This window comes from Heloderma suspectum, chromosome 4, assembly GCF_057233095.1.
Source record: "Heloderma suspectum isolate Gila_16-S chromosome 4, 16-S_ref, whole genome shotgun sequence".
NCBI classification, from domain to species: domain Eukaryota; kingdom Metazoa; phylum Chordata; class Lepidosauria; order Squamata; family Helodermatidae; genus Heloderma; species Heloderma suspectum.
The window spans coordinates 166,387,881-166,414,913 of NC_139461.1; the positions used below are offsets into that span (position 1 = coordinate 166,387,881).

Below are 27,033 nucleotides of genomic sequence, written 5' to 3' on the forward strand. Positions count from 1 at the left end.
AGTCTTGTTTTCACAGCCCCCAGGAAACCCCTGACTTACTTCTAAGTAGACATAAAATGTAAGATTGTGCTGTAAGTCTGCAACCCTCAGCACACTTACTTGGAAGTAAGCCCCACTGAACTTAATAGGGTGCTCTGAAGCAACAGAGGACATTGCTTCTGAGCTTGGTGGGTTGGGGGATCAGGTGTGGCTCCCTTTGTTGCAGAGAGGCATTTTACCCTTTTCTCCCTCCAACTGAGAAATGCGGAGGCAGGAGGCGCAATTGGCAGGCAATTCTTGCCCCAGTGCCTGTCAAATCTCATCCTGACTGCTCCCCTAACAACTGAAAACAAATGCCCACAGCAGGCAGGTACAGCGGTTTCTTCCGCTATTGGAGAATTTCATGGGGAGGTCATGACAGTCCTGTTCTGTGGGCTAGAAAAAATACCACATTTTTTGCATTTGGGGAAAACAAGAGATAGGCTGGAGAAAATGGCAGGAGACACCCTGGAGAGTAACAGCATCATCTAAAGAGCCCACAAACTTCCAAGAGAGAGCCATCTCAATAGCAGGATAACAACTCCGTGTGATGAACCCCTTAGTTAACTCTAAGTGGCAAAGGAAGCAGTCATTTTTTATAATGGCAGCCATTTTGAATTTCCCAAAATTCAAAAAGCACCTCAGAACAGGACTTTCTGGGAAAAACAAAATGGCAGCTGCTCCACTTCTCTTATTCCCCAAAGAATTTTGCCTTATCCTGGAATAAAGCTAAAACAAAACTACTGGGGTTGGCTCGATGGTCTTATAGGTCCCTTCCAACCCTACTATTCTATGATTCTGTGATCCAGATTTAATCATAGTTAGAATAAATCCATTGAAATCACTGGGGCTTCAGTTTTGTTGTTGTTGTTCAGTCGTTCAGTCGTGTCTGACTCTTCGTGACCCCATGGACCATAGCACGCCAGGCCTTCCTGTCCTGCGCTCTCTCCCGGGGTGTGCTCAAGTTCATATTCATTGCATCGGTGATGCTATCTAGCCATCTCATCCTCTGTCGTCCCCTTCTTCTTTTGCCTTCAGTCTTTCCCAGCATCAGGGTCTTTTCCAGAGAGTTTTCTCTTCGCATTAGGTGGCCAAAATATTTGAGCTTCACATGACCAAATTGATTTCAGTGGGTCTGCTGTAAGTATGACTAAATCTGGATCCAATTGCTGATTTTTTAGGTGGATGAAACATCTAAGAAATTATCTTTATGAATTTCATACAGGCCTATAGCAAACTGGCCCAGCCTTACCACAGAGCAGTTGCTTCAGACCGCAGATTTGAGATTGGTACCTACTTTTCTGCTTCCTATCTTTAAAACTAGATGAAGATAGGATTTTCCACCAGATGTTCGGTGGAAACTTTGGGCAGCCTGGGAACTCAGATCTCCATTTAGCATCTACAACACAGTGGGTGGGGGGAGGATGGAATTTGGAAGGAAGAAGCAATGGATGGGGTGCTTAACCTTTCCTTCTCCTAAAGCCTCCCCCCTGCATTCTCCTCCCTTCCCCTCCTCATCTTTCCCAGCCATAGCAAACATATGTCTAGGAACCCCAGTTGGGAAAGGGGTGTGCAGAGGAGATGAAGTAGACAGGCAAAAGGTAAAGCCAGTGTGGTGTGGTGGCTAGAGTGTTGGACTGGGAGTCGGGAGATCCAGGTTCTGGTCCCCACTCAGCCATGAAAGCTCACTGGGTGACTTTGGGCCAGTCACAGACTCTCAGCCCAACCTACCTCACAGGGTTGTTGTTGTGAGGCTAGAATGGAGAAGAGGAGGAGGAGGAAAAAAGGTGGGATATAAATGTAATAAAGAAAAAATAATAATAAAGAAAGCATCCTTTCCCTGCCCCCACTTGCCTCTACATTATGCCCTTCACCTGCTTAATCTGTCATTAAGAAACAAAATAAAACATGAGTTGCCTGTCCAACTGTGCACTACTGTTCTGGCAACACATGGCAAATAGAATCCTGGTTTCTTTCAGTTGTAATTTTCCCTTGAGGAGAACTCATCAGCTCCAAGAAGAAAAAGACATTGGAGTGATCCTTATGCCATTCTTTTGTAGAGAGAAATTACTGAATCAACTGAGTTCCAGTTGCTCCAGTTTGAGTTTGAAATTAAAAGAAATGGGGATGGGGGGAGTGTTGGATTTTTAAAGTGTGTTGCCTGTTCTCTCCCAAAGATGGCTGGATACTTTATTTAACTGTTGAGAAATACAACAAAGCCTATTTTAGAAATGCTTTGGCTTCAGCAGAATCTCAGGTCTTTGCTTACATGGAATGTGTATTTTTCACAGTATTTTGTAAAGAGGCTTCACACTGTCTTGAATACCAAGGAACCCTGGGATTTGTAGTTCTTTGGTTGGTTAGAGATTCTTTCTGCACATTCCATATGTAAAGTCATTATGATAAAATGGCACTGAGTAGACTCAGGACTCTTCACACCTGGCATTTTATTCCACTACAAACTGTTCCTTTTGATTCCGGATCCTTTCTGGGATTTAGACTGGCCCTGTATACAGGCATCTCTCATAGCATGTCCCTCCACTGTATCCCTTTTCACTGCTGGGTGGAGCTGCATGGAAAAATCGGGACAGAAGGGGGCTGCTGGCCGCCCACCCCCCGCTGATCATTGGTACCTGTAACATGACTGATGCTCCGCCCGTCCTTCCTGCATCCCCTCCTTCCTTATCATCAGCAGCTGCTCTCCCCCCTTATTCTGCCTTCCCATCAACAGGCTTGCTTCCCCCACATGCACTGTTGTTGCTTCCCCCCTTATTGTGGCTTCCCAACAACCCTGCAAGGTGGGCTAGGAGAAGAGATAGTGGCTGTCTCCCCCTTGCGCTGTTGTTGCTCTCCCCCCTTGTTCTGGCTTCCCAACAATCCTGCAAGGTGGGCTAGGAGAAGAGATAGTGGTTGGCTAGGTGGGAGGGAGGACTATGGACAACTACCTCAGCATTACTATCTAATGCCTATCTAAAACAACTCCACACACAAAACAGAAATCATTAAAAATGACTGTTCCAAGCTCTGCATGATGAATTTATTCAGGGGAGGAGAAAAGGCACTTTTAATACCCACTGAAATCCTTACTGTCAAGCCTTTCCCCTGCGTGGCTGAGAAGGGAGACTCCCCCATCCACCCTGGGAGGAAAAAAGCCCATCAATCTGGTGAGCAAAAGGGAGAAGAAGCAGTCAGTGAAGTCAATGGGAGGGGGAGGGGGAGGTTCCAAGTACATGCACTGAAGGGGATGGGAGACCTTAAGACTGCTACTCTTACAGTGCACCCCTATGCATGCCTACTCAGAAGCAAGTCACACAGATTTCAATGGCACTTACTCCCAGGAAAGGAAAGCCTTACAGCCAATGAGTTTACTCAGAAGTAAGTATTACTGTGCTCAGGGGGATCTCAGAGAAGCATTTTGGATGGTTAAGCAATAGGGGAGAGGCAGAAATGGTCACTGGAAGTGTGGTGAACTGCCCCCAACCTCCCACCAATTTGTTGTCATGGTAATGTTATTCAACACTGCCCAGCAACACCCCCCCCCAGCACACGCCCAGACAAAGTGGGACAAAGCGCTAAAGTGGAAATGGCAATTTCAATCAGAAGTCCAGAAAATGCCACGTTTTCCCCATTCTCGGATAACACGGGAAGAGGGAGGGGAAGTTGTGAGATAGCAGCAGAAGAGCAGCGGCATCAACCTGGATTAACTAGATTTGGTGCATAACAAAGCTTATTATGGGATATGGGGGAAAGGATGGGCCTTTCATGCTGGGCCTCATGGATGGAAGTTAGTGTTGCCCTTTGAGATATAGGTCCATGGGGAGTTCTCGAGCACATAGGCTATGGTAGAATGTTTTTTTGAGTAGGAGTATTTAAGAAAAAAGTGAAACTGCCTCTCACGTGAAATATGGATGGAAAGCCACCAGATTTGCCAGGCTGGGAGAGGATGGGCTAACCAGCAGTAGGTTGAAATCCAGCAAGATTGGTCAAGAATTGAGAGAGGTTTGCGCTTCCCAGGCAAACCTATTTGTGTTTATTGAGGGAAGTTAGCTTCAGAAAGTTCGAACTGAGCTGTGGGATGGGGGGGGGGGTGTTAAAGGGACCTCTGGAGCCTCATGGCAGAGCAGCTTGGCCAGGTCAATCAATCAAGGCGGGGAGAGGGAATTACAGGGCTGTGCCCTGCCCCTACAGAAGGGTGGTTAATTCGCATCTTTTGTTTCCATGGGGTTGTGACTGAATAAATAGGGTTAGGGGAATACATTTACATCTGTGCTGCCATGTTGTGCAAACTGATAAATGCTTACGTGCGTGTGTTTGTATGTTGTGCTTGGTGTGGGTGGATTCTATCCTTAATATAAATCCTTTTTAATTTATGGTGCTGCAACTTAAAATGACATCATTATTATTATTATTATTATTATTATTATTATTGCGATGGCATACACAAGCAAATAATGCCAATATGTAATCTAAATGCTTTTACATGATAGGATATATACAGCAGTCCTATGTAGGTCTACTCAGAAGTACATCTCATTGAATTCAATGGGAATTACTCCCATGTAAGCATGTGTATATGTGTGAGAAATAGATTCCCGCCCCCGTTTTCTTTTAGTGTTGGAGAAGCCAGTTTTGCTAGAAATTGTTTTATCTGTACAGTAACTCTGTACATGTTTGTGGCAGAGAGGAGGGATTGGTGGGTTGAACTGTTTGTAAATCTGGGCCTGGAATCCATTTTGTTTTACTGTATAATGCATCTGAGTCACATTGTGAACATGTGGTTTTAAAAATCCTTTCTTTCCTTTTGGCGGTGCAAATTAATCAATTTTCCTGGCTAAATTCCTCCTGTTTAATGTTTGCTGGGCCACACTTAAAAATAACAAAACCCTGGGATTATGTAACCAACCTCTCTCACTTACAGTTATTGACTCTTAATTGCCTGCTACCTCAGTTTGCCTGTGTGTGAAATGGGTTTCCTGGTCTCTCATCCCCCTTTAATTTAAATCCTGCAGAAGTGGTCTTCTCCAGGATTTAAACTGGATAAACTGGGGTGTGTGTTTTTAAAGCTACTTAAAAAAAAAGAAGACGCCTGCTCTCTGTTGGTTCTGTGAACTTTCTATGCTGTGATTATGTAACCCAAACTCACTCACTCTTTTGCAGTCATTGACTTTCATTGCCTGCTGCCTTAGTTTGCATGTGTGTGAAATGGGCTTCTTCCTCTCCCCCCTCCCCGCCCCCCAGTTGCTTTTAATAAGTCGGCTTTGCCGCAAGCTGCTTTGTCTGTGTGGTTATTCCAGAGAAATGTCTGGGAGAGGGGTTGGTGGGTTGAACTGTGTAGCAAAAGGCTTGTGTATAGCAAAATAGGTGCCTTTGGGTCCCCCTCCAGTGACCCTCCTTTCTGCCCCACCAGTTTGATTTGCCACAAGCCTCCACTGCAGAGATCTAGGTACAGCCCCCCCATTGCTCCTCCACCCCCTGCACCTGGAGCCCCCAACCAAGCTCCCCCTAAGACCCCCCATCACAAACCCCACCCCAATACCCATCCCTGGCATGAGCCCTGACCCCAGACACCCATCCCTAGCACAAGCCCCCACCCAGCAGGCCCAGGCATGAGCTCCTCCCCAAATGGCTGTCCCCAGCCTGGAGCCCTCACCCCTAGGCACCCACCCCCAGCATGAACTATACCTTGGGGGGGGGGATCTGTTGTGATCACGGTATTCTTCTGAACAAACCCATTGTGTGTGGGGGTGGGGGGTGTATCCCCATGTTCTAAACGTGGGGAAAGCTTCTCTTACAACTCCCATGTCGATAAACACCAGAGTCTCCACCCCCTTCTTAACAAAACCTGTGATATCAGTGGCAAAGCCTACAGTGGTTTGTGAGTTATGGTTGAACAGAAAACGCAAAAGCTGGGAGATCATTTTTCCCACCATAACACCGCCCCCCCCCTTCAAACCACAACGTGCCTTGGGCAAGGGGACCAGCACATGTGTGGCGAGTGACGAAGGGCGGAAGCCCATTGGGATTCTCACGTGGTTGTTGAACCACAGGGCTCTGGGACCTACCAGTCAACAGCCTGAGATATTATGCATGCCAAGTCAGTTCCCCACTCAGGCCTGAGTGAAAACAGCTGAGGGAAAGCCAGCAGTACAGGGGTTAACAGCTCGGCACCCATAGCCTCCACCCCATATCCTACTTCCCATTTGTTCCACACAAACACACCCCACCTGTGCCACTGTCAGCAGCGAAGGGGACAACAGCTTGAGTGCTGGTTGGCAGAGAGGAAGCTGGGATGTCACACAGAGAGGGAGAGGAGAGCCAGTGCCCAGCACGGCAAATAGTCAACAGTTTGGCCCCCATTGGGCTGCAGCAGCACAGCAAGGGCAAACAGGTCACAGCCTCCACCCATTTCTGCATGACTGCAGGAGTTCATATCAGGCAGCTCCAGTCTCTGGCTACAAGTGGCATCAGCTCATTGTTGATGTTAATAGTCTATCAGTGGCTGAGGATACATTTGCAGTGGCTTGTAATTAGCTAGGGGCGCATTTTTGGCTTCAGTGTCTCAACCGATTGTTGAACCCTCTTAGCTGTTACGGTGAGTATTGCCCCTGCAGTACTATATGCTGCTCGCGGCTTCTGCTGATGGCACAAGGTTGGGACAGCTGGGAAAACAGTGAGAGGCACAAGCAGTGTGGGCTGTTAGGGCTGTTAGCCCCTGCAACAGTGGTGCAGCCCAACAGGGCCAGACTGTTAACCTGTCTACTGCTGGTCACTGGCTTTCTCTCTGTATCCTCATGTACTCTCTGCTAGCCAGCGGTCAGGCTGGTAACCCCTTCACTGCTACAGGACTATAGGCAGCTTGATCTTCAGGTACAGAGAAGGCTACAGAAGCAGACACCAGAGATGCTTAATCAACATTAAATGAGGGGGCAGCTCTGACTTGGCATGCATAATATCTGCTGGTATTATGGTTGGAAAAATGATTTCCCAGCTTTTGTGTGTTCAGTTCAACCATAACCCATGAACCACTGTAGGTTCTGCTACTGATACCTAATTTAATTTTTAAAGTGAAGCATGTCCTTCAAATCTAGCTATTTAACTAGGAGAAGATATCAAGGCAATGCTAGTGCTGTTGCCAACTTCTCTTGGGACTTTGGCAAATAATCTTTGTCAAGTTGGAACCACTGTGAGGTAGGGACAGGTGACAGACACAGACTGGTGAATGGAACAGGTCTGGAGAAAAGAACAAGTTAAAGATGGGAGTCTGAGGCAGGAAACTGGGAGTCTCAAGCGGGAAAGAGAAGCCCCTCAAATGTTGCCTGCAAATAGCGGAGAAGTCCTTGTTTGCCTGCAGAAGTCTCAAGTCTGGAAGTCACAGGTTGTCAGGTCTCCTGAGACCCAGATCCTTAGATAAAGAGGGTTGGGTCTGGAGCTAAGGGAAGGTACTTGGTAGATCAGGGTGAAGGCTGGTGAGATAAGAGGTGGGGGGGGGCCTGGTGGGTCAGTGTGAAGCCTAATGGCAATGGGGGGATGGCGGAATGAATAGCAGAAGTTTTCAATCAAAGCAGAAGATTGTCCCCTTGATTGTCTCCTCATCCTGAGATTTTACCCGTTTGCTGGGAGACTCTGAGAGGGAGGCCGAAATGTATACACTTCTAGTCAGACCCTGAGACCTGGCAACTGTAAGGCACAGTCACGCTTTTAAGATTTAAATTAGTTTAAACTTCAGCTTAAATTAGTTTCAGCTTCAACTGCTAAGACTCCCACCCAAGGAACCCTTGGGAACTGTGGTCCTCTAAGGCTACAGAAGACTCATGTAATATATAACAAGAACTCACTGTGCTGTGGACTTGGCAGAAGCTCTGTTTTTACACAATAGGGTAAAACATACTTATGTCCAACATACTAGTGAAATGAATGTTCATTTATCAGTCTTGCCCCTCTCTTGCCTCATGTTCATCTGTCCTGGTTATGAGGTGTTTTTTTTAAGGTATGGCAGATGCCGGGGGTGGTGGTTTGAGACCATGGTTGGGGGAGGGGGTCTGGCCCTTCCCCCGTACCATTTTCCTGCCCAAATCCCCCTAGATGCTCTTTTTCTCCAGAGGTACCATTGGGGGAATTTTGGGTAGAAAAACAGAGTGTGTGTGGGTGGCGGGGTGTGTGTGTCAGCCTTCCCTCTCCTTATATGCTGTGGTCCCAATCTGAATTAAACACTTTAAACTTTCTGTGTAAATATATATAGGCTCAACTAGCTTATTAGACTGGGTCTTGCTCTCAGCCCCTGAAGTATGAGATTGTGTGCTATTAATAAGCCTGTAAACAGCCATTCTCCAGATTATACCAAAAGTCCATGTGATCCAGTATTTTGCTTTCCACAGTGGTTGGCTCAATGTTTTCAGGAAGCCTACAGGCAGGGCATGAAGGCAATAGCCCACCCTGCTGTTTGCCCGTCACAGTATCTGGTACTGAAAGGTACATTTCCTCTGAATTTGGAAGTTTCATTTAGCTATCTTAGCCAATAGCGACTGATGGACCTCTCTTCCATGAATTGATATAGTCCCCCTTTTAGAGCCATTGAAGCCACTGGCCAGCATTACGTCTTGTGGCAGCATATTCCAGAAATAAATTATTCACGGAGTGGTGAAGTACTTTCTCTTTTCAGGTCTTGATTGAATCTCATGCCAATTAATTTCATTGGGTGACCCACGAGTTCTAGTGTTATACCACCGTTGAAGATGTGTGGGTTGTATTTAATGTGTTGGAGTATGTTTTGTCTGTGTAAGGCAGGGGTGAGCAACTTGTGCCCCCCAACATGTTTTGGCCTACAACTCTCATCATCCCTCACCACTGGCTATGTTGGCTAGAGCTGATGGGAGTTCTGGGTGAAAATATCTGGAGGGGCACAAATTGCCCACCCCTGGTGTAAGGGATTCAAATAAGCACCATCTTCCTCGCCACATGTAGCTCAGTTTGCAGCTCAGTTTGCTAGCTTATAGGCAGGTTATGGACAGAGTTCTGGGCTGGATCCAGCGGTCAGACAGTAAACACTCTGGAACAAGCAGCTCTTTGAGAAACTCTTTTGGCAGCTAAGCATGAAAAAATAATGCGCAGGTAGCTGTGCAGGGCCTGCTGAAGCTCCTTGGCTGGTCTCTTGCAAATCTAACGCAGTCACACATTGGAGGTACTGGTAGTTTTCCATTTCCAAACTGGGAAGAGGGTGCGGGGAGCTGAGTGTGCAGCAGTGCTCTGTTCTGTTGCCTCTCCAGCGCTCTCTCTCCTTGATCTTAGTGTTTTACCAGGCACCCAGCTACTCAGGTTTTGGAATAGTGGCCAAGAGACTGAGCTCCAAATCAGGAAGTTCCCTGGTCTGCATCTTGCCTCTGCCATAAACTTGTTATAAGTGGCATTAGGCAAGGCAGACTCAGCCTCCGCCCCAACACACCTACAGTATGGGATAATACTGACCTACCTTACAGAGCTGTTGTAAGGGTTACAAAAAAGTAATATATGTGAAATGCTTTGATCATCCTAAAGTGCAATATGAAGGCTAAATAATATTACTGCTACAGTGTAAATGTACTGCTAAAGGTGCTTCTAGTGGTATCTCCAGCAGTAAATCATTGAAAAAGTGCTTATGGGAATGCACTTCAAATAAAGTTTAGAGGGCTCTGTACTCTTACAATTTAGAGTTCCTTCTCTTTGCACTCAAAGGTGGGGCGGGAAGTGAGGAAACAAGATGTTATCTTCCTATCCTTCATATTGGAAAACCAGTGAGAAGCAGTAGGGAAAGAACTGGACTTGACTCTAGGGCACCCTTCTGCAACCTGGTGCCCTCAAGATGTTTTGGACTACAACTCCCAGCATTCCTGACCATTGGCCATGCTGGCTGGGGATGATGAGAGCTGAAGTCCAAAACATCTGGAAAATACAGACTGGGGAAGACTGCTCTAGGAGATCTGGATTCAAATGTCCTTTCCCGCAGATTCAGTGTGTGAACTTGGGCTTGGTACTTTGTAGCCTCAGTTCTTCATCTATAAGAGATGAATGAACAGTGAACAGAAACCTCACAGGTTCTCAGGAAGATAAAGATGTTAGTGTAAGCCTATACATGTCTATTCACAAGTAATCCCCATTGAGTCCAATGGGATGTACTCCCATGGTAAGTGGGTACAGGATTAGAGCATAACATTGCAATTCTATAAATGTCTATTTAGAAGTAAGCCCCACTGAGTTTAGCGGGACTTACTTGCGAATAACTGTATATAGGATTGTAGCCTAAAGCACTTTCACTTTAGAAACTGAAATAATAGTGTATATGACAAATGTGATGTAAATGTGAGTAACTAATATGATCTACAAATCAAGTCTCAACTTGGAAGTTTTCCCAATGGTAGAAGTATTTGCAGGTACAATATCCTTTTCAAAGTCCAAGGAGAGCCCTTACACTGGAAGGAACTGAGAATCAACAATGCATATATGATAAAGATGAGCTAAACAATGCACACATTGTAAAGATGTTGCTTCCCATGTCTACAAAAGTTTAGGATTTTGTTCACCCATATGTGAAAAATTGGGCCTAATATATAGGTTCCACCTTTGATTCTCATATATGGACTTATATCTGATCATTTATGCCATTCAGATCTTCCTCTCTCAGTATTATGGAACTCCCATTCAAAACTGTTGCCAGGTGGCGTTACCCCAGCTAAACTGCACTGCGTAAATAAACAGTATTCTAAATTATGCTGGAGTCACTTTATCGCTTGTTGGCTCACTTTATTATTTGTGGAGGATGTGTCCTAAAATCTGCAAGTACTAGAATTGCATCCTCCAATATATAAGGTCCTGAACTGGCTCTCTTGTTCCTCCCCATCCAGGGGCAGTTTTGTTAGTTTCTTTGTACAATCTTTGCCCCAGTCTTAGAATCATAAAATCACAAAGTTGGAAGAAACCTTGGAGACTATCCGGTCCAACACCCAATCCTACCACACTGTTATTTGTTAAATATCTGAGGCCCATTGTCTTGGCTCTCCAAGTACTTTTTGTTTACTAGTGACTGTGTGAAAAGTTTGTTAAAAAATCTAAAATGAAGGGTAAAAAAGAAGTTTTCTTATTGGTTGGACTTTTAAGTGTTGGGCTGCTATTAAAGGCACAAGAGCAGTGCCAGTTTAAATCAAATAAACAAAACAAAACCCACAAAGGAAACCCATTTCATGTGTGAATGCCACCTTAAATCTCTGGGTAGCTTTTAGTGACTGTCCTTCTGGGAATAGGTCACAGAAACTCTTCTTAATCAGACAGCAGGCAACCAGTTTACACACATTTCCATTCCTCACCACACACACAGGGTTAAAAAAAAAAAAGCATCCAGGAGGAAAGTTTCTCCAACAGTTTTATCCCTTGCCTTCTCCTGGTGTTTGCCAAGATGGAGTGCCAGTGGTGATGATCTGTTCCTCAGCTTAGGACACTCACTACACAGGAACTGGAGTAAGATGCCAAGCTTTTTCTATCCACTCTCTTGGAGTGAGAAGGGCTTGTGTCATAAGACTGGGCCTGGCTGTAGCCAGTGTTTTGGAAAGGGAAGCAATACAGCAGCCTTCCCCAATGTTGTGCCCTCTGGGTATGCTGACTACAACTCTCACAATCCCACAGCTAGCGGCTGTAGGGTTATGGGAGTTGTAGTCCAACCCAAGTGGAGGACAGCAGGTTGAGAAAGTCTGCAATACAAGAATTGTGAATACAGTGAGTCTGGAATTTGCTGGGGCCTCTAACGTTGCTGAGCCTGGACCAGACGGGAATCGCCACCATTTCAGTGGCAGCTGTTTCAGGTGGAGAACCCATCTGTGCAACAGTTTGCTTCATGTCTTCTATTAAACTTTTCAGGTTTCCCACTGATCTTCAGAAGGCTCTGCCCATGCTGATTTGAATTACGTACTAGCAGGACCATAGATTATAGTAAAATAAAAATCTGGATTTGGCAATCCAGAGAACCTAATTGTGGTGATTCACAGCAAATGGAATAAATTATACTCATTATGCTAAACTTAATTTTAAAATAAAAGTTGCTTATGGGATCCTCGTTGGATCTTCCAGATTTTAAATTAGTGGCTGTATTCCACAGTATGAAAAACAAGATAATGGTTATCTTATTATCCATAATCAATTGATCAGAGAGGGACCCATCACTTGATGGTAGAGCACATGCTTTGCATAATCAAAGTCATAGGTTCAGTCCCCATCATATCCCATTAATGATGCCTGGGTAGCAAGGCTGAGGCCCTGGAGAGCTGCCAGCCAGAGTAGACAATACTAAGCTAGACAGACCAATGGTCTTATCTAGTATATGGGAACTCCCTGTGTTCATAACATCTGATTGAATAGATCACTCACATTTGATTCATTAGACAAAGATCTCCACAGCAGATGCAGTTTAAAAACACACACAGTGTAGTAGTAGGGCAGCTTTCCCCAACCTAGCACCCTCCAGATGTGTTGGACTACATCTCCCATCATCCCTCAGCCAGCACGGCCAGGGAGCTATGACATTTTCCCTTGCTGTACTTCTGATTTTTGGATTCTGCGTCCACCTTACTTGCTACCTGCCATGCCTCCTGGATAAGAATCCATCCAGACCCTACTAGACATTACATTTTAGGTGTAGGTAATGTTTACCTAGGGGGCTGCGGTGGCTTAGTGGTTAAGATGCTGAACTGCAGACTGGAGTGCTGTGTGACGGAGTGAGCTCCCGTCTTCAGTCCCAGCTTCTGCCAACCTAGCAGTTCGAAAGCAAGAAATTGCAAGTAGATAAATAGGTACCGCCTCGGCGGGAAAGGTAACAGCGTTCCGTGCACCTTGGTGTTCAGTCATGCCGGCCACATGACCATGGAAGCGTATTCGGACAGCGCTGGCTCTTCAGCTTAGAAACAGGGATGAGCACCGCACCCTAGAGTCAGACACGACTGGTTGGGGACACCTTTACCTTTTTTTTTAATGTTTACCTAACTATTGTTTCTCTGCTCCAAAACATCCTCAAGAGAGAAATGCAGGCAAGGTTAGCCCAAGTTAACTTTCTCCTTCCTGCTATTTTTCACCTGAAACTGTCCCTTCCCTCTGCAACTGCTATTATCCATGCTGGGGATAAAACATGGATCTGGCAGCAAATGAATAGGTAAATGCTCATGCGGTACTTTTAAAAATAACAAAACAAGACAGCTCACATGAAGAATGGCAGGGAACAGCAAAAGTGATCGCTGAGCCAACTTTGGATTTGCTGGTATGTTGTTTCAATTGTGAAACCCTGTGTACCCTGCAGCTCAGGGACCCATTGTGAATGCTCTCTTTTTATATTATATAAAATATCTCTTTTCACTCCATGTGTGAGTGACGCTGTCCTGAGATCTTGCAGCATAATTCCCCAGGACTCTGGATAAAGGGATATATGATGTGGCTATTATGGATGTTCCCGGACAAGAGATTTTTATCATTCAGTCACGCTGCCTCATTCACAAAAATATGCAGGGGGTCCAGACAGCATCTTCCACATGTAACCTCATGTTTTTCCACCTCTGCTTCTGTCTATTTTTTCTGTCCACAAAAAATCTTTTAAGGAGGAAAATACAGAATAGCTGCTCAACAGAATAGCTGGGAGCTGTCTGTCTGGAAGCACCCTATGTCAGAATTAACTATGTACAAGTTTGAGACGGTAAACAACAATTGGACAGATGTATAGGGAAAAAGTGTTTTTATATCCCCCTTGTTGGTATGATCAGCCATGTGCTTGTTTCCTTGATTTACAATCTGTTGTAATAATTATTCTGACATCACCTTTTAATAGAATGTAAATAAAGACAATTTTCAAAAAGCCATCTCTGGATAAGAATGATGTGTGTGATAGGTCTTTCTCATCTCTCTCTCTCTCTCTCTCTCTCTCTAGCTGTCTGCCGCTACCCCCTGGGCATGTCAGGTGGGCATATCCCTGATGAGGACATTTCTGCTTCAAGCTATTGGTCTGAATCCACAGCAGCCAAGTATGGAAGGTAAGAGTGATCTGCATCTGGGGTCTCTCACCAAGCCCAGGCTGATGGAACAGGGGTTATCAGGAAGTGCAGATACTAATCCCCCCTCCCCTTTTCATCTTCTCCTAGAATAACAAGAGGCTATTCGTCGTCATGATCAATTACACTCCTCTCTGCCCTCTGTGGTTTAGGATTCTCTGGCTCTATTCATTTAGGAAAGCTTTACAATATACTGGCCAAAAAATCAATTGTCGCCTGCCTACATATAGCTGGTATTACAGTAGGGCAGTTGTCAGGGGTCAGACCCATTCAAGGGCCCATCAGCTCTCAGGTCCACTGGTGCTTCCTCTTGGCACAGAGTCCACTGAGGCTGGAAGCTGCACGTACTATCTCCACGCTCCATGCTCCTGACTGAAAAAGTATGAGTCCTTGAGTTCCCTCTGCTGCTGGAAGGGAGAAACAACAGTCAGTTTTGTCACTTAACTAACTCCTTTCCATCCCTTACCAGCTGTGCCTTCCTTCCACGCCTAGAAATTAATGGATCCTCCTAGGCCAAGTTCTGAGAGGCCCCCCAGTAGCTGGAGTTGGCCCTGTGTCTACCTTCAGGTAGGCTTAAGGGCAGCAGCTGGTACCAACATTGCGCCACAGCTCAGCCCCCAAATCTGATTTCAGGTGCCATGGTAGTATCAATAATAAAGCTGAATAAATAAGTGCCTTTGGGATTCGTCGTAATGTCCTTCCCTTACTACTGTTGGAACTAGCAGCAGCTCACAAGATGGTTTGCTGGAAGCTACTGGCATCCACAGGATGGAGGATGTAAGGTGGAGGAGAAGCCACAGGGGCTTTTCACTCAGCACTTTTTACTCAGGGCATGTCTACTGAGTGACTAGAAGCGCCAAGTTTGGGCATGGGTCATGATGCCAACAGCCCATGCTGGGCCCTGCTATCCTGTATAGTGCTGAATTAACAGCAACTTCTTTCCTCCTCCACTACCTCATGATGCCTTCTACTAAGGGCACCAGGTCCCCCTGCAGCGGTGCTCAGCAGCAGATGCTGGTAGCCTCCAGCAAACCACTTCATGGACCACTCCTGGTTGTAGTTATAACTGTCCTACACACCTCTGGGACTAGGAAGCAAGGTTTCCAGGCCAAAGGATTCTGCACCTCTTTCTCCAGAAATTTTGCTATAGGGCTTCCCCTGTCCCCTTCTATCAATTCTTGGCCAACAACATGTTGGGTGCTAAGAATGTAAGAAGAGCCCTTCTGGATCAGACTAATGGTCCATCTAGTCAAGCATCCTGTTTCCAACAGTGGCCAGCCAGATACCTCCTGGAAGCTCACAAGCATGTCACAAACGTGATGGCCCTCTCCTGTTTCTTGTTCCCAGCACCTGGTATTCGGAGGTATACTCAATCTCTGAACATGGAGGCTCCATTTAGCTATCGTGGTCCATAACGACTGATTGACCTCTCCTCCACGAATGTGTGCAATCCCTGTTTAAGCTCATGGCCATCACCACTTCTTGCGGCAGCAAATTCCATTAAGGGTTATGTGAAGAACATAATTTATTTTGCTTTTCCCAAATCTACTGCCCATCAGTTTTGTTGGGTGACCTGAGCCCTTAGTCTTGTGAGAGAAGGAGAAAAAAAATATCTCTATCCACTGTCTCCACACAATGCAGGATCTGCCTGCCTCCTGTCTATCATAGCCAGCTCCCAACCTATTGCTCTATCCCTTTCTCACTCTCTGAGCTGTCCTGCTCTTGGCCTCCATTCCCTCAGTGAGGCCATTGCCAAGGGGTGAGACCAGCCCTGCTTCTCTAGACCTGGTCCCACCCTGTGTTCACCAGGGTGGGAAAGCTGTGGTGGTGAAAACGTGGAGTGAAAGCTGGGAATTGGGGGTGCTGAACGGGCATGGAGAAACTGGGGTGGTGTTTGGTGCTTGGGAGGGCCATAGCCAGAGGAGGGTCACAGGAGGAAGGGGACGTGCTGGAGCTTTACTCCTCCAAAGAATGAGACAGACAACCTAGTGCAGCATTTGTGTTGGCCTAAATCTTTCATCATCCCCAGCCAGCATGGCCATGTTAGCTTAGGTGATGGGAATTGTAGTCCAACAAATCTGGACAACACGAGGCTGGGAGGCTGACCTGCTGCATAGAGCCTTAGGAAGCGGAGGGCCATGAAGGAAGTAAACTGCAGCAGTGGGTGGATGGGAACATCAGCCAAATTCACTCTTTGCATTTCTCTAGGCTAGGTTCAGAAGATGGGGATGGTGCATGGTGCCCTGTGAGCCCTGTGGAACCGGATGACCTCAAGGAGTTCCTGGAGATTGATTTACATGCCCTGCACTTTATCACCTTAGTAGGGACACAGGGCCGCCATGCAGGAGGCCATGGCAATGAATTTGCTCCCATGTACAAAATTAATTACAGCCGAGATGGCACCCGCTGGATCTCTTGGCGGAACAGGCATGGGAAGCAGGTAAGGCAGTGGTAGGGAGGAGATAATCATTATGACAGTGATATTGTTATTGTTCATTGCAGTTAACAATAAAGGGTCTTGTAGCAAATAACAGATCTATTGTGGCATAAATTTCTGTAGGCTGTGCTACTTTCTGACTTCCTCAGAGGCACATTGTGACAGCAGGGAGAGCTCTCCACCTGTTTCTGGGACCTGGCTCCAGAGAAGAGCAGGGGCTCTTGCCAGAGTTTTTTTTTTTTTTAAGTGCTCGCCAGTGTGGAGCAAAACGGTGGATTTGGGAACAATCATGGGCCATGAGCAATGAAGCTCCAGTTTTCACCCCAAAATTTCCATCTAAAAGATGTGGCTAATATGTTTCAGAAATACAGAATGGTTTTGAATTCGGGTAAAATGTTGTCCCAGCTGTGCTCTCTGTTGTGCAGTGTTTTCATTGGGATGTCTGCAGGAGAAACTCCTGGTTGATGTGTACATGCTATTAACTGTATGGGTATGGGGGGGGCTCAGTCTTGCTGAGTTAGAGCCCAATTGAAAGCTGGCTCAAACAGTGTGTTATAGTTGGACATCCATTATCAAGTTTCCAACATTGTTGTTTTTTAATTGAGCTGCAGGAGGGCACTCATTTGATGGGGGAAATGGTGCAGGGGAGGAATTTAACTTCCTGCCCATACTTCATTTTCCTTATCTACCCCCCTCCCCCGGCTGCTGTTTGGTCCTTGCGGGAAAATGCTACAGGCACGAGCAAATATTAGCTGGTTGGGGCATGGAGGGGTTAGATGGATAAAAAGCTGTAGGGTGACTGAATGAAGTGTCTGAGCTCCCATGCTACTTTCTTGGTCAAACTAGCAGCCACCCACCCCACCCCCACAGCTGCTTTTAGTAAAACAAAAACAAACTTAAGGAGGTTAATCACAGATCTCCTAGTATAAAGTATAGTTTGGCACTCAGTCAGAACTAGGCCAAGGAACAAAGAATTCTCAGAACCCTGACAAGATATAATTCCCAGTATTCAGTGGGAGAAGCCATGACAATGAAAGCAACTTGCAATCTGTCTGAAAGGTAGATTAAATGTACGGTGGAAGTGAGTTGACCTAAATGGAGAAGTCGCATGTGTGTATGTGGATGGATGGATGGATAGACAGAGATATAAAATATGCTCAGCAGCCAGAGGATGCCATTAGAATAACATGATGTAGCCACCACCCTCATTTAAGGAGAACCCTGGCACAATTACCATGGTTGTATCTCTTCTCTTGGCCTGCCTGCTGCCCAGCAGTCTTCTCCTTGTTCATGATATGCCTTCCCCCCCGCCTCAGGTGCTTGATGGAAACACCAACCCATATGACATTGTTCTCAAGGACTTGGAGCCCCCCATCATTGGTCGATTTATTCGCTTTATCCCTGTGACTGACCATTCCACAAATGTCTGCCTCAGAGTGGAGCTCTATGGTTGCGTCTGGCTGGGTAAGCACAGCAGCCCTTCAGGATAACCCATGCTGAAGGCAGACAGAACGTTTTGGAGTACAAATGTATGCTTCCTGTCCAAAGTTGGGATCTGTGGGTTTAAAGCAGAATCTGACTGCATGTAGTGCCAATTGGCTCGCAGCTACTGAGAGGGTTTATGGGACCTGGGGCAGGTGTGATGTTAGGGGCCCCACCGCTGCCCCATACACAGACCTGTGTGTGTTTGAGGCTCTCGTGAGCAACGTGGCAGGGCCAGGACAGGGTCCAGTGGTATGTACAGGAGCTGAAGCTAGTGGTGGTAGTTCAGGAATGGCCTTGCTTTGCGGGGGCCTGGAGCACAGAGCCCCAGTTGCCCCGTGGGCAACGCTGGATTGGCTGGCCTCCTGGGATGTCATCAAGATCCCCCCGCAGTCTCCAGGGGCCAAACTACACGGCCAATTTAATGCGGTGGTGGAGCGCATTGGGCTCATTTGCGACAGATGATGCTTTCACCAATCTGCCACCGTCCAGCAGCATCCATCCCGAAAATGTGCATTCGGAGAGCTTCAGCTATTGGGCGGTATAGAAATGAAATAAATAAAGTCCTTTTACTCCATTGTTTTTCTTAAATGCGGCTCCAGAGCGATTCTGCAGCGGTGTGCTCCGTCCCCCTGCATTAAATCCTGGGCGTGCCTCTGTGATCTGGCTGTCACCTGCCAGTGACGTGGTCAAGGGGTGGAGGTGCCCTTCCCCCCCATTCCCTCTTTCTCCCCATTTGCAGTAGGGCTGCTTTCACAATAAGTAGCCTCTTTTTCCCATTCATAATAGCAGTAGTGCTGTTTCACTCACAATAGTGGAGTAGCCCATTTATATGTAGTGCACAATAAAGAATACACAGAGAAAGGAGAAAGTGCAGCCAGTAGCAGGAGCCTGCAGCTATGCTATTTCGCAGTCATGTTACTGCGATACACCTACAACTTCCTAGTGGCTCAATACACCTACAACTAAGGAATACCCAGAAGCGAAGGTGAGAGGACAGCCAGCCTCAGTGTTTCGCAATAACGATATATCTTATTTGCAGTCACACGATACATCTACAACTTTGCAGTCGCACGATATACCTACAACTAAGGAATACCCAGAAGGGAAGGAGAAAGGGTGGCCCGTACAACAAGGGAGCATGGACAGAGCTGGGAACAAACCTCCCAGTCATGGAATCATGCTGGGTCTCGCCCCTTCAGAGTAACGGAACAGTTTGTTTTTTCCATTCACAGATAGAAGCTGCTGATTCATTAATGTCTCCCCTTCAGAACAGTCCCCTGTGTGTGTGGTTTTCTTGCGTGTTTGTGTGGAGGAGGAGGAAGCTTAATTCGGGTCAGGAAAGTGGTAGCAGCAGTAGCAGTAGCCACTGCTGCTGGCTCCAGAGCACTAGCAGGGGCAGGCAATTCCAGCCCTTTCCCTCCGTGCAGATCCTAGGCGCCTCCTGTCTGCCTGTCCATTGGTCTGTCCCCAGACTTCAGTATTGCTGGTTCACAGTCGGTGGATGTGAGTGGGAGAGGTGTAGGGTAAATTATCTGACATTATTTATCTCTTCCATTAAACGTCCCCGAGCAGTAGAGCATGGAGAGGGGTGGGAGCAAGCCTCTCTCATCGGCTGAGCAGCATCTATGGGGTTGATGACGTTCACTTGTACTAGTCGGACTCTGCCCATCCAACTACAAAGTGAGGCAGATTAAAGTGCAGTTTGACCTGTGAAAAACAGGTTTTAAGGTTGTGTTTACTCTGCATTTTTTGCTTCATGTGCCTGGGATGAACCAAAATCGATTTCATGAAAATCCGGATAATACCGGAAGCACTTCTCATTCCGTTTCCATGTAGACTCCCTCGCAGAGCAGTTTTGCATGTAAAGAAACTTATCTTAGAGGCCATCTACATTACAACAGGTATTATATCCTGTTATCCAAAGCATTTTCACGGAATTGGCTTTGATCCATCAGAGACACATGAAGCAAGAAAAGTAGAGTGTACCATACCTAAAACCCCACTTTTCATGGGTCACACAGCACTTGAAATCAAGATACTTCTGGGTTGGGTGGGTAGAGTAGAACTGAACCTCATCAACCCAGCAGGTGCTGTTCAACCAGTGAGAGAGGTTTGTGTCCTGTCCCTATCCAGGCTCCCCTATGCTACTACATTATTATGAATGGGAAAGTAACTACCTCACAATTCTGAAGTTTCATGTGCACTTTGCACTGAAGAAACTAAACTCCCCAATTATCCAGTACAGCATCTGATGGCTTTCCCTAAGAGCACCCCACCAGTGCAATTTTGACCCATTCCACCAAACTATCAGGGAGTTATAGCTCCCACCCCCTTTTCCCCTTTATGTATACTTTTCAAACTGCAAAGTTAAACAAGCATCAGAGAAGTGCATAATAATAGCTTTCAGTGGGGACTGGCTGGGAAATGGAGGCTAGTTACTCCCACTGGCAAAAAGGAAGAACAGCACAATTCTGAAGGCTTGAAAGAGTGATCTACCACTTTGATAAGTTGGAAAGGCAAGCCAGTTACTCTGGTTACTGTCTCCGGGGGCAGTAGCGCCCTTTTCTCCTTCCTTATTTGTAGGAGTATTGTGTGACAGCAAAGTTGTAGGTGTATCACAGTAATGCGACTGCAAAATGCTGAGCTGCAGGCTCCTGCTATTGGCTGCTCTTTATCTGTGTATTATTTAATGCGTACTATATATAAATGGGCTACTCCACTACTGTGAGTGAAACAGTGCTACTGCTATTATGAATGGGAAAAGGAGGCTACTTATTTTGAAAGCAGCCCTACTGCAAATGGGGAGAAAGAGGGAATGGGGGGGAAGGGCAGCTCCACCCCTTGACCACGTCGCTGGCAGGTGACAGCCAGGTCACAGAGGCACGCCCAGGATTTAATGCAGGGGGACGGAGCACACTGCTGCGGAACTGCTCTGGACTCTCATTTAAGAAAAACAATGTGTAAAAGGACTTTCTGAAAACGCCTGCTCAGTCCTTGTAAAACCATTTTTAGTTTCTGTTCATTTTATTTTGCAAACTAATATTTTTTCTCTGCATACCTGAGGAAACCCCCAAATATGCAGAGACCCGTGCCTTGTCTGTAGGTGATCCTATTTAACTGCCCTACCAATAGGCGTGGTATCACCAAGGTTGCTCTCAGTAAAGGGTGATATTGGCCTAAGGCTGCCAGAGGCAGCATGCGAATGCTTACAGCCAGCAGTATAGTGGCAATTCCAGAAGCGCAGGGTCCCTTGGCGACAGTCCTTCCCCAAAACTGGATGGCAACCGTGCAGGCACAGTCTCAGGCACAGCATTAACAGCAATACCAGCGAAGGAATCTGGCAGCTACATCACAGAGGAAGGGAGGGAGGGCTGCAAGAGAGGGTAAATTAACCCTTTGCCAGGCAAGGCTGCCTTGTCCAGTCCGGCTCTCAGGGCAGGGGAGAGGGAGAGAAAATTTGCTGCTCTTCCTGCTCCATGCCAGGTGCTTCAGGAGAGAGTAGCTGCTGCTGCAGCCTGCAATAGCAACAGCAGCGGCCACTCTAGGGCTTGCTACAGCCTCTCAGGCTCTTCCATCCGCCTTCCCCATAGCAGTAGGCTGGGAGTGGGACCTGGCTGGGATTCGGCTTCAGAAAAAGTGCTGGGTTTTCACCTGGTGAGACCCGCCATGACTACACGTCTGCTTGCAGCCAAACTAGACATCGCAGATCTCTGATGCAGACACCTTTTTCCTAATATCAAAACAAAGAGCCACTGGGGGTGGGAGGATCAGGGACACAGCACTGGGGAAAAGTTTTAAAACCCTTTCTCCCTTGCCATTTCTCCAATTTAACCCCGCCCCCGGGCTGCTATTTTCTCTGGAAAGGAGACAGGTACAAAATGGATGCCTGTCTTCCCAGCCACTGCCCCCCACCCATTGGAGGGCAATTTAATTTGGGGAAATGCCATGGGGGAAAAGGTTAACCCCCTTCCCTAGTGCTGCTGCTCTGACCGAAAGGGCGGGCTGGGTGGGGTGGGGGAGGTTCCGCAGCTGCTCTTAATGACAGAAAAAGACAGCAGGAGATCCATTTGTTGGCTCTGTGCCACAGTGCTGTGCCAGCTCTCCTCTGCAGATGGAAGTGATGCCTACACAGCCTCCCATCACTTCTGGTGTGACACGATTAGATCGCAGCCAGGCCTTCTGGCCATGGAGGTGGGTCTGTTCCCAAACTGCAAGCTCTGTGTCTGTGGACTTCTTTCTGAATCTGTGTTCTCACTAGCAGCAGCAGCGCACAAATAACCCCCTGTTCCACCCCTTTACAGATGGGCTGGTTTCATATAGCGCTCCAGCAGGGCAGCAGTTGGTTCTACCTGGTGGCACCGTGATTTACCTGAATGATTCAATCTATGATGGTTACAGGTGGGTTCTCCATTGTCATACGGCTAGGAAAGGTTTGCGTAGGGCGGGGAAGAGTTTTAAGCCCAGTTAATATTGCAAAGTGAAGAAACCAGGCAACCCAAGGAGGATTGCAATATTTTTACATTAAAACAATAAAAATAAATTATGAAGTGTGACTAAGTATTTTCCATAATCTTTTGGCCCTCCAGCAGCTTCTTCCAGGCTTCCATGTGGTATATTTTATGGTTAGAGACAGATCTGTGCATTCAGTGCAGCAACCTCACCCCCATGTTTTGTGTCCTGCCCAAATGTTACAAATTAAGCCAAAGGTTCTTCTTTTGTGAAAATCTGCTCTATTTGCCTGCTCTCTTGAGAATCTGATAATTGCAAGAATTGGGTTTGGGGAAGAGGGATGAGATGGCAGCAACAGTGATATAAGCAGGTACAGATATTTGGGGATTGTGATGGGGGCTCTATCCCCTGAAAACAGAACCCTTCTACAGGTACTACCTGAAAAAGTATAAATATATCTCCAGTACTTTGAGGGCTAGAAACTTGTTGTAGCAGGTTCTTCTGTTCAGAATAACAGAAAATAATCATCCCTAGCTAAATGGGTACTTAATTGCTGACAGAAGATAAAGAAAATTAATTTACCCCTATATCAATGTGATCAGTTCCATTGCTAACGAGCAACCTTGCCCAAGACTGAAAAGCCCTAGTCCTTCTCATAGGAAGCTCTCCTACTGAGCAAGACTACTAGTGTATTTAGCAGTATTGCCTACATGGACTGTTAGTGCCTTCCAGGGCTTTCCTCGCAAGTCATACCTGGAGATGCTATGGAAAGAACCTGGGACCTACCTTTAAGCTATTTGTTGTTGTTGTTCAGTCGTTAAGTCGTGTCCGACTCTTCGTGTCCCCATGGACCATAGCACGCCAGGCCTTCCTGCCCTGCGCTCTCTCCCGGAGCGTGCTCAAGTCCATATTCATTGCATTGGTGATGCTATCTAGCCATCTCATCCTCTGCTGTCCCCTTCTCCTTTTGCCTTCAATCTTTCCCAGCATCAGTGACTTTTCCAGTGACTTTTCTCTTCGCATTAGGTGGCCAAAATATTCGAGCTTCAGCTTCAGTATCTGTCCTTCCAATGAGCACTCAGGGTTGATTTCCTTTAGGATGGACTGATTTGACCTCCTTGCAGTCCAGGGGTCTCGTAAGAGTCTTCTCCAGCACTACAGTTCGAAAGCATCAATTCTTCGGCGCTCAGCCTTCCTTATAGTCCAGCTCTCACAGCCATACATTACTACTGGGAAAACCATAGCTTTGTTTATACGGACCTTTGTCAGCAAGGTGATGTCTCTGCTTCTTACTATGCTGTCTAGGTGTGCCATAGCTTTCCTCCCAAGGAGCAAGCGTCTTTTAATTTCATGGCTACAGTCACCGTCTGCGGTGATCTTGGAGCCCAAGAAAATAAAATCTGTCACTGCTTCCATTTCTTCCCCTTCCATATGCCAGGAAGTGATGGGGCCAGATGCCATGATCTTAGTTTTTTTAATGTTGAGTTTCAAACTAGCTTTTGCACTCTCCTCTTTCACCCTCAACAAGAGGCTCTTTAGATCCTCTTCTCCTTCTGCCATTAGGGTGGTATCGTCTACGTATCTGAGGTTGTTGATAATTCTCCCGGCAATCTTAATTTCGACCTGTGATTCATCCAACCCAGTGTTTCTCATGATGTACTCTGCATATACCATTAAGCTATAGCCCCTCAAATATCCCTTAGAAACTTGTAAATAATTAAATGAGATCAAATCTATAAAATGTCTGTCAGCCATCTCTTTCTATACCTTTCTACCTAATTCAAAGCCAGATCCAGCCATCCCCCAGTTCGATCAGAGACATGGGATTGATTCTCATTTTTCATGTGGTTAAGTCCTTATACAATGTCTATGCTACATTATTTTTGTGGGGCAAAGTAACCTCTTAAAAATGAACTGTTTTATTAACTTTTATTATGGTATTTGAGCAGACAAACAGCAAACCCCTCATAGCATATCCTGTGAAGGGACAACGTATATGATAGAGCTCCCATGTGGACAAATTTGCAAGTTATTGCATCAGAAACCATGTGAATTTTCTAGAAATATCTGTGATACTTTGGAATTTTTCCATGTGTCACAAAAGCAATTGTCACACAGAAATGACATAGCAAAGACACTGTGGCTGGTTTCTAGAGAATGACAAGGTTGTTTCCATGTGTGAACTGGGACTTCGGGGGCTGTCCCTCCCCATAACAGCCCCTCCAGTCCTACCAAAAAATTATCATGGGGGTTGGGGGAATCACCGGGAGCCACGCAAAACTTGGCAAAAATGAATGCATGCATTACAAAATAATATGAGAATTCACTGTCTCTCTCTGGCTAAACTGGCCCTTCACTAAGGTCCCCAGCCTCATGTTCTACATCCACTGAATCAGCCCCCCACCCCTAAGCAATGGTGAAGAAGGCCCATAATCAGTCTCCTTTAGTTGCCAATCTGGGCAGAGAGAATCTTATTGAAATTCAGGAGGAAAATGTTGGGACTCATCCTCTTGTTTCCTTCTCTTTTATCTGTCACCAGCATGAGTGAAGGACTTGGCCAGCTGACAGATGGGGTTTCAGGCCTGGATGATTTCAGTCAGACCCACGAATACCACATGTGGCCTGGTTATGACTATGTTGGCTGGCGCAATGAGAGCACCACCAATGGTCATGTGGAAATCATCTTTGAATTTGACCGGATCAGAAACTTCACCATCATGAAGGTTAGTTGCCAAAATCTAATGCTTGCTCCTGTGTTTCCCTTCGACTGGCCACAGAGTGCCTTTCGGAGAGGGCATGGGCAGGATTCCCTCCCTCTAGCCATGTTTCTGGCTAGCTCGCTGATTCTACACACTGAGTGACTATTGTTATATCTCAACCCCATGTAAAATTCCATGAATGAGGCAGAGTGATCGCAGAATAACAGTCTCATCTAGAAACACCCCATGAGTATACTGTTGTGTACATACTCACCCAGGATGAAATAGACTCAGGCCATTTCTACACGAGGCATTTATCATGTGCTTGTGGTTGGCCATTCACGGAGGTTTGCGGGTCCTTTACACGACATCATCAACCTCCAGGTCATTTCCTGTGGTTTTACCCGGCTATCTCGCCTTTAAAAAGATTGGAGATAAACTGGAATATTTTTTTAATGCCATTTCCATAGTATCGCAATAATTCTGCCACTAGATGGCGCCATTCCATTGACTAATATAGAAAACCCCAGGAGCAAGGCTGCAGAAAAAGGGCATTTTCAGTTCCATGTCACCTTCGTCATCTAAAGGAGCCAGACCTAATCACTCCACAGAAACAGAAGCAAAATGTTCTGGTAGGGCTGCAGGATTAACCCTTAATCCCTTGATTATGTAAGCAAATCAGAAACCAAAATGACTTGAAGGGCTATGTGTCTCAGGGCAGCTGATCATATAAATAGGTCCTGAAACTACTGCCAATCAATATCATTGTGTGACCCAAAGTTATAGTGTTATGAGACAGGGAGAAATATATCTGCCATCATGCTATTCCTACTGTTATAAACTTGTGTCATGTATCCCCTTAGTCATCCTTTTTCTGAACCCAAACATTTCTGAACCCAAAAGCCCCAAACATTTTAGTTTTTCTTCATAGGGAAGGTTTTCAGAGCTTACCTCAGGGTGAAAACAATGTGCTTATGTTGTGTGTAGCAAAGTTTCTATCAAATATACTCTGCCGCTCTGTCACATCTATCTTCACCCCAAATCCCCATGCCAGGAAAAGCTTCACCTGCTAAACTTCTGTGTCTCCGGCTAGTGTTTAATGTACTGCAGTAGCACTAGTAAAAGGTGGCAACCTTAGTTGGAGCACTTTAGGGTGACTCGATGGGAATGCGTCACCTCCTGCTTACTCATCTCCTGTCTCCACTGCACAGGTTCACTGCAACAACATGTTTGCCAACGGGGTGAAGATTTTCAAGGAGGTGCAATGCCACTTCCGCTCTGAAGCAAATGAATGGGAGCCTAACGCCATCTCCTCAGTGCTGGTATTAGATGATGTGAACCCCAGTGCCCGCTTTGTCACAGTGCCCCTACACCATCGCATGGCCAGTGCCATCAAATGCCAGTTCTACTTTGCTGACACCTGGATGATGTTCAGCGAGATCACCTTCCAGTCAGGTATGACACAGGGACAGATGCTGGAACTGTGGCGTGTGCATGCGTGTGTTTGCATTTGTGTGCCAATAGGTCAGGTATCTATTTTAGGAGGGAGCCAGGAATCCTTGCTCACCTTATAGAACTGTCAATCTGCAAACTTCTCTGGAATCCCTGCCAAAAGTGCTGATGTGCTAGGAAATGCAGTTACACCTTCTCCTACATCTGGACACAGCAACATAGGGAAACTACCTTGTAGCTCATCAGGACCTCAGAAAGGGGGAGATTGTTAACTCTGTGACTTGTGTGTGACCCATCAAACGAAATGCAGTCTACTAGGTGAACATAGGAAGCTGTCTTATACTGAGTCAGTCCTTTAAGCGGCAAAACAGGGGATTTAACAACTCCCTGGTGTGTTGCCATACATGCCTGATGTGTTATGTGGTTCAGTGCACTACAAATT

At 46.3% G+C, this 27,033-nt stretch overlaps 1 protein-coding gene across 1 annotated transcript in view; it reads left to right on the forward strand.

The window, feature by feature from the left end:
• The window catches only part of DDR2 (discoidin domain receptor tyrosine kinase 2), an 81,788-nt gene that overhangs the window by 13,742 nt on the left and 41,013 nt on the right, over positions 1 to 27,033 (forward strand). The window contains exons 3-8 of the mRNA XM_084851135.1: positions 13,949 to 14,051; positions 16,278 to 16,509; positions 17,823 to 17,970; positions 22,293 to 22,389; positions 24,980 to 25,163; positions 26,351 to 26,594. Coding sequence (XP_084707261.1) covers positions 13,949 to 14,051; positions 16,278 to 16,509; positions 17,823 to 17,970; positions 22,293 to 22,389; positions 24,980 to 25,163; positions 26,351 to 26,594 — 1,008 coding nt within the window. The remainder of the gene's footprint in view (positions 1 to 13,948; positions 14,052 to 16,277; positions 16,510 to 17,822; positions 17,971 to 22,292; positions 22,390 to 24,979; positions 25,164 to 26,350; positions 26,595 to 27,033) is intronic.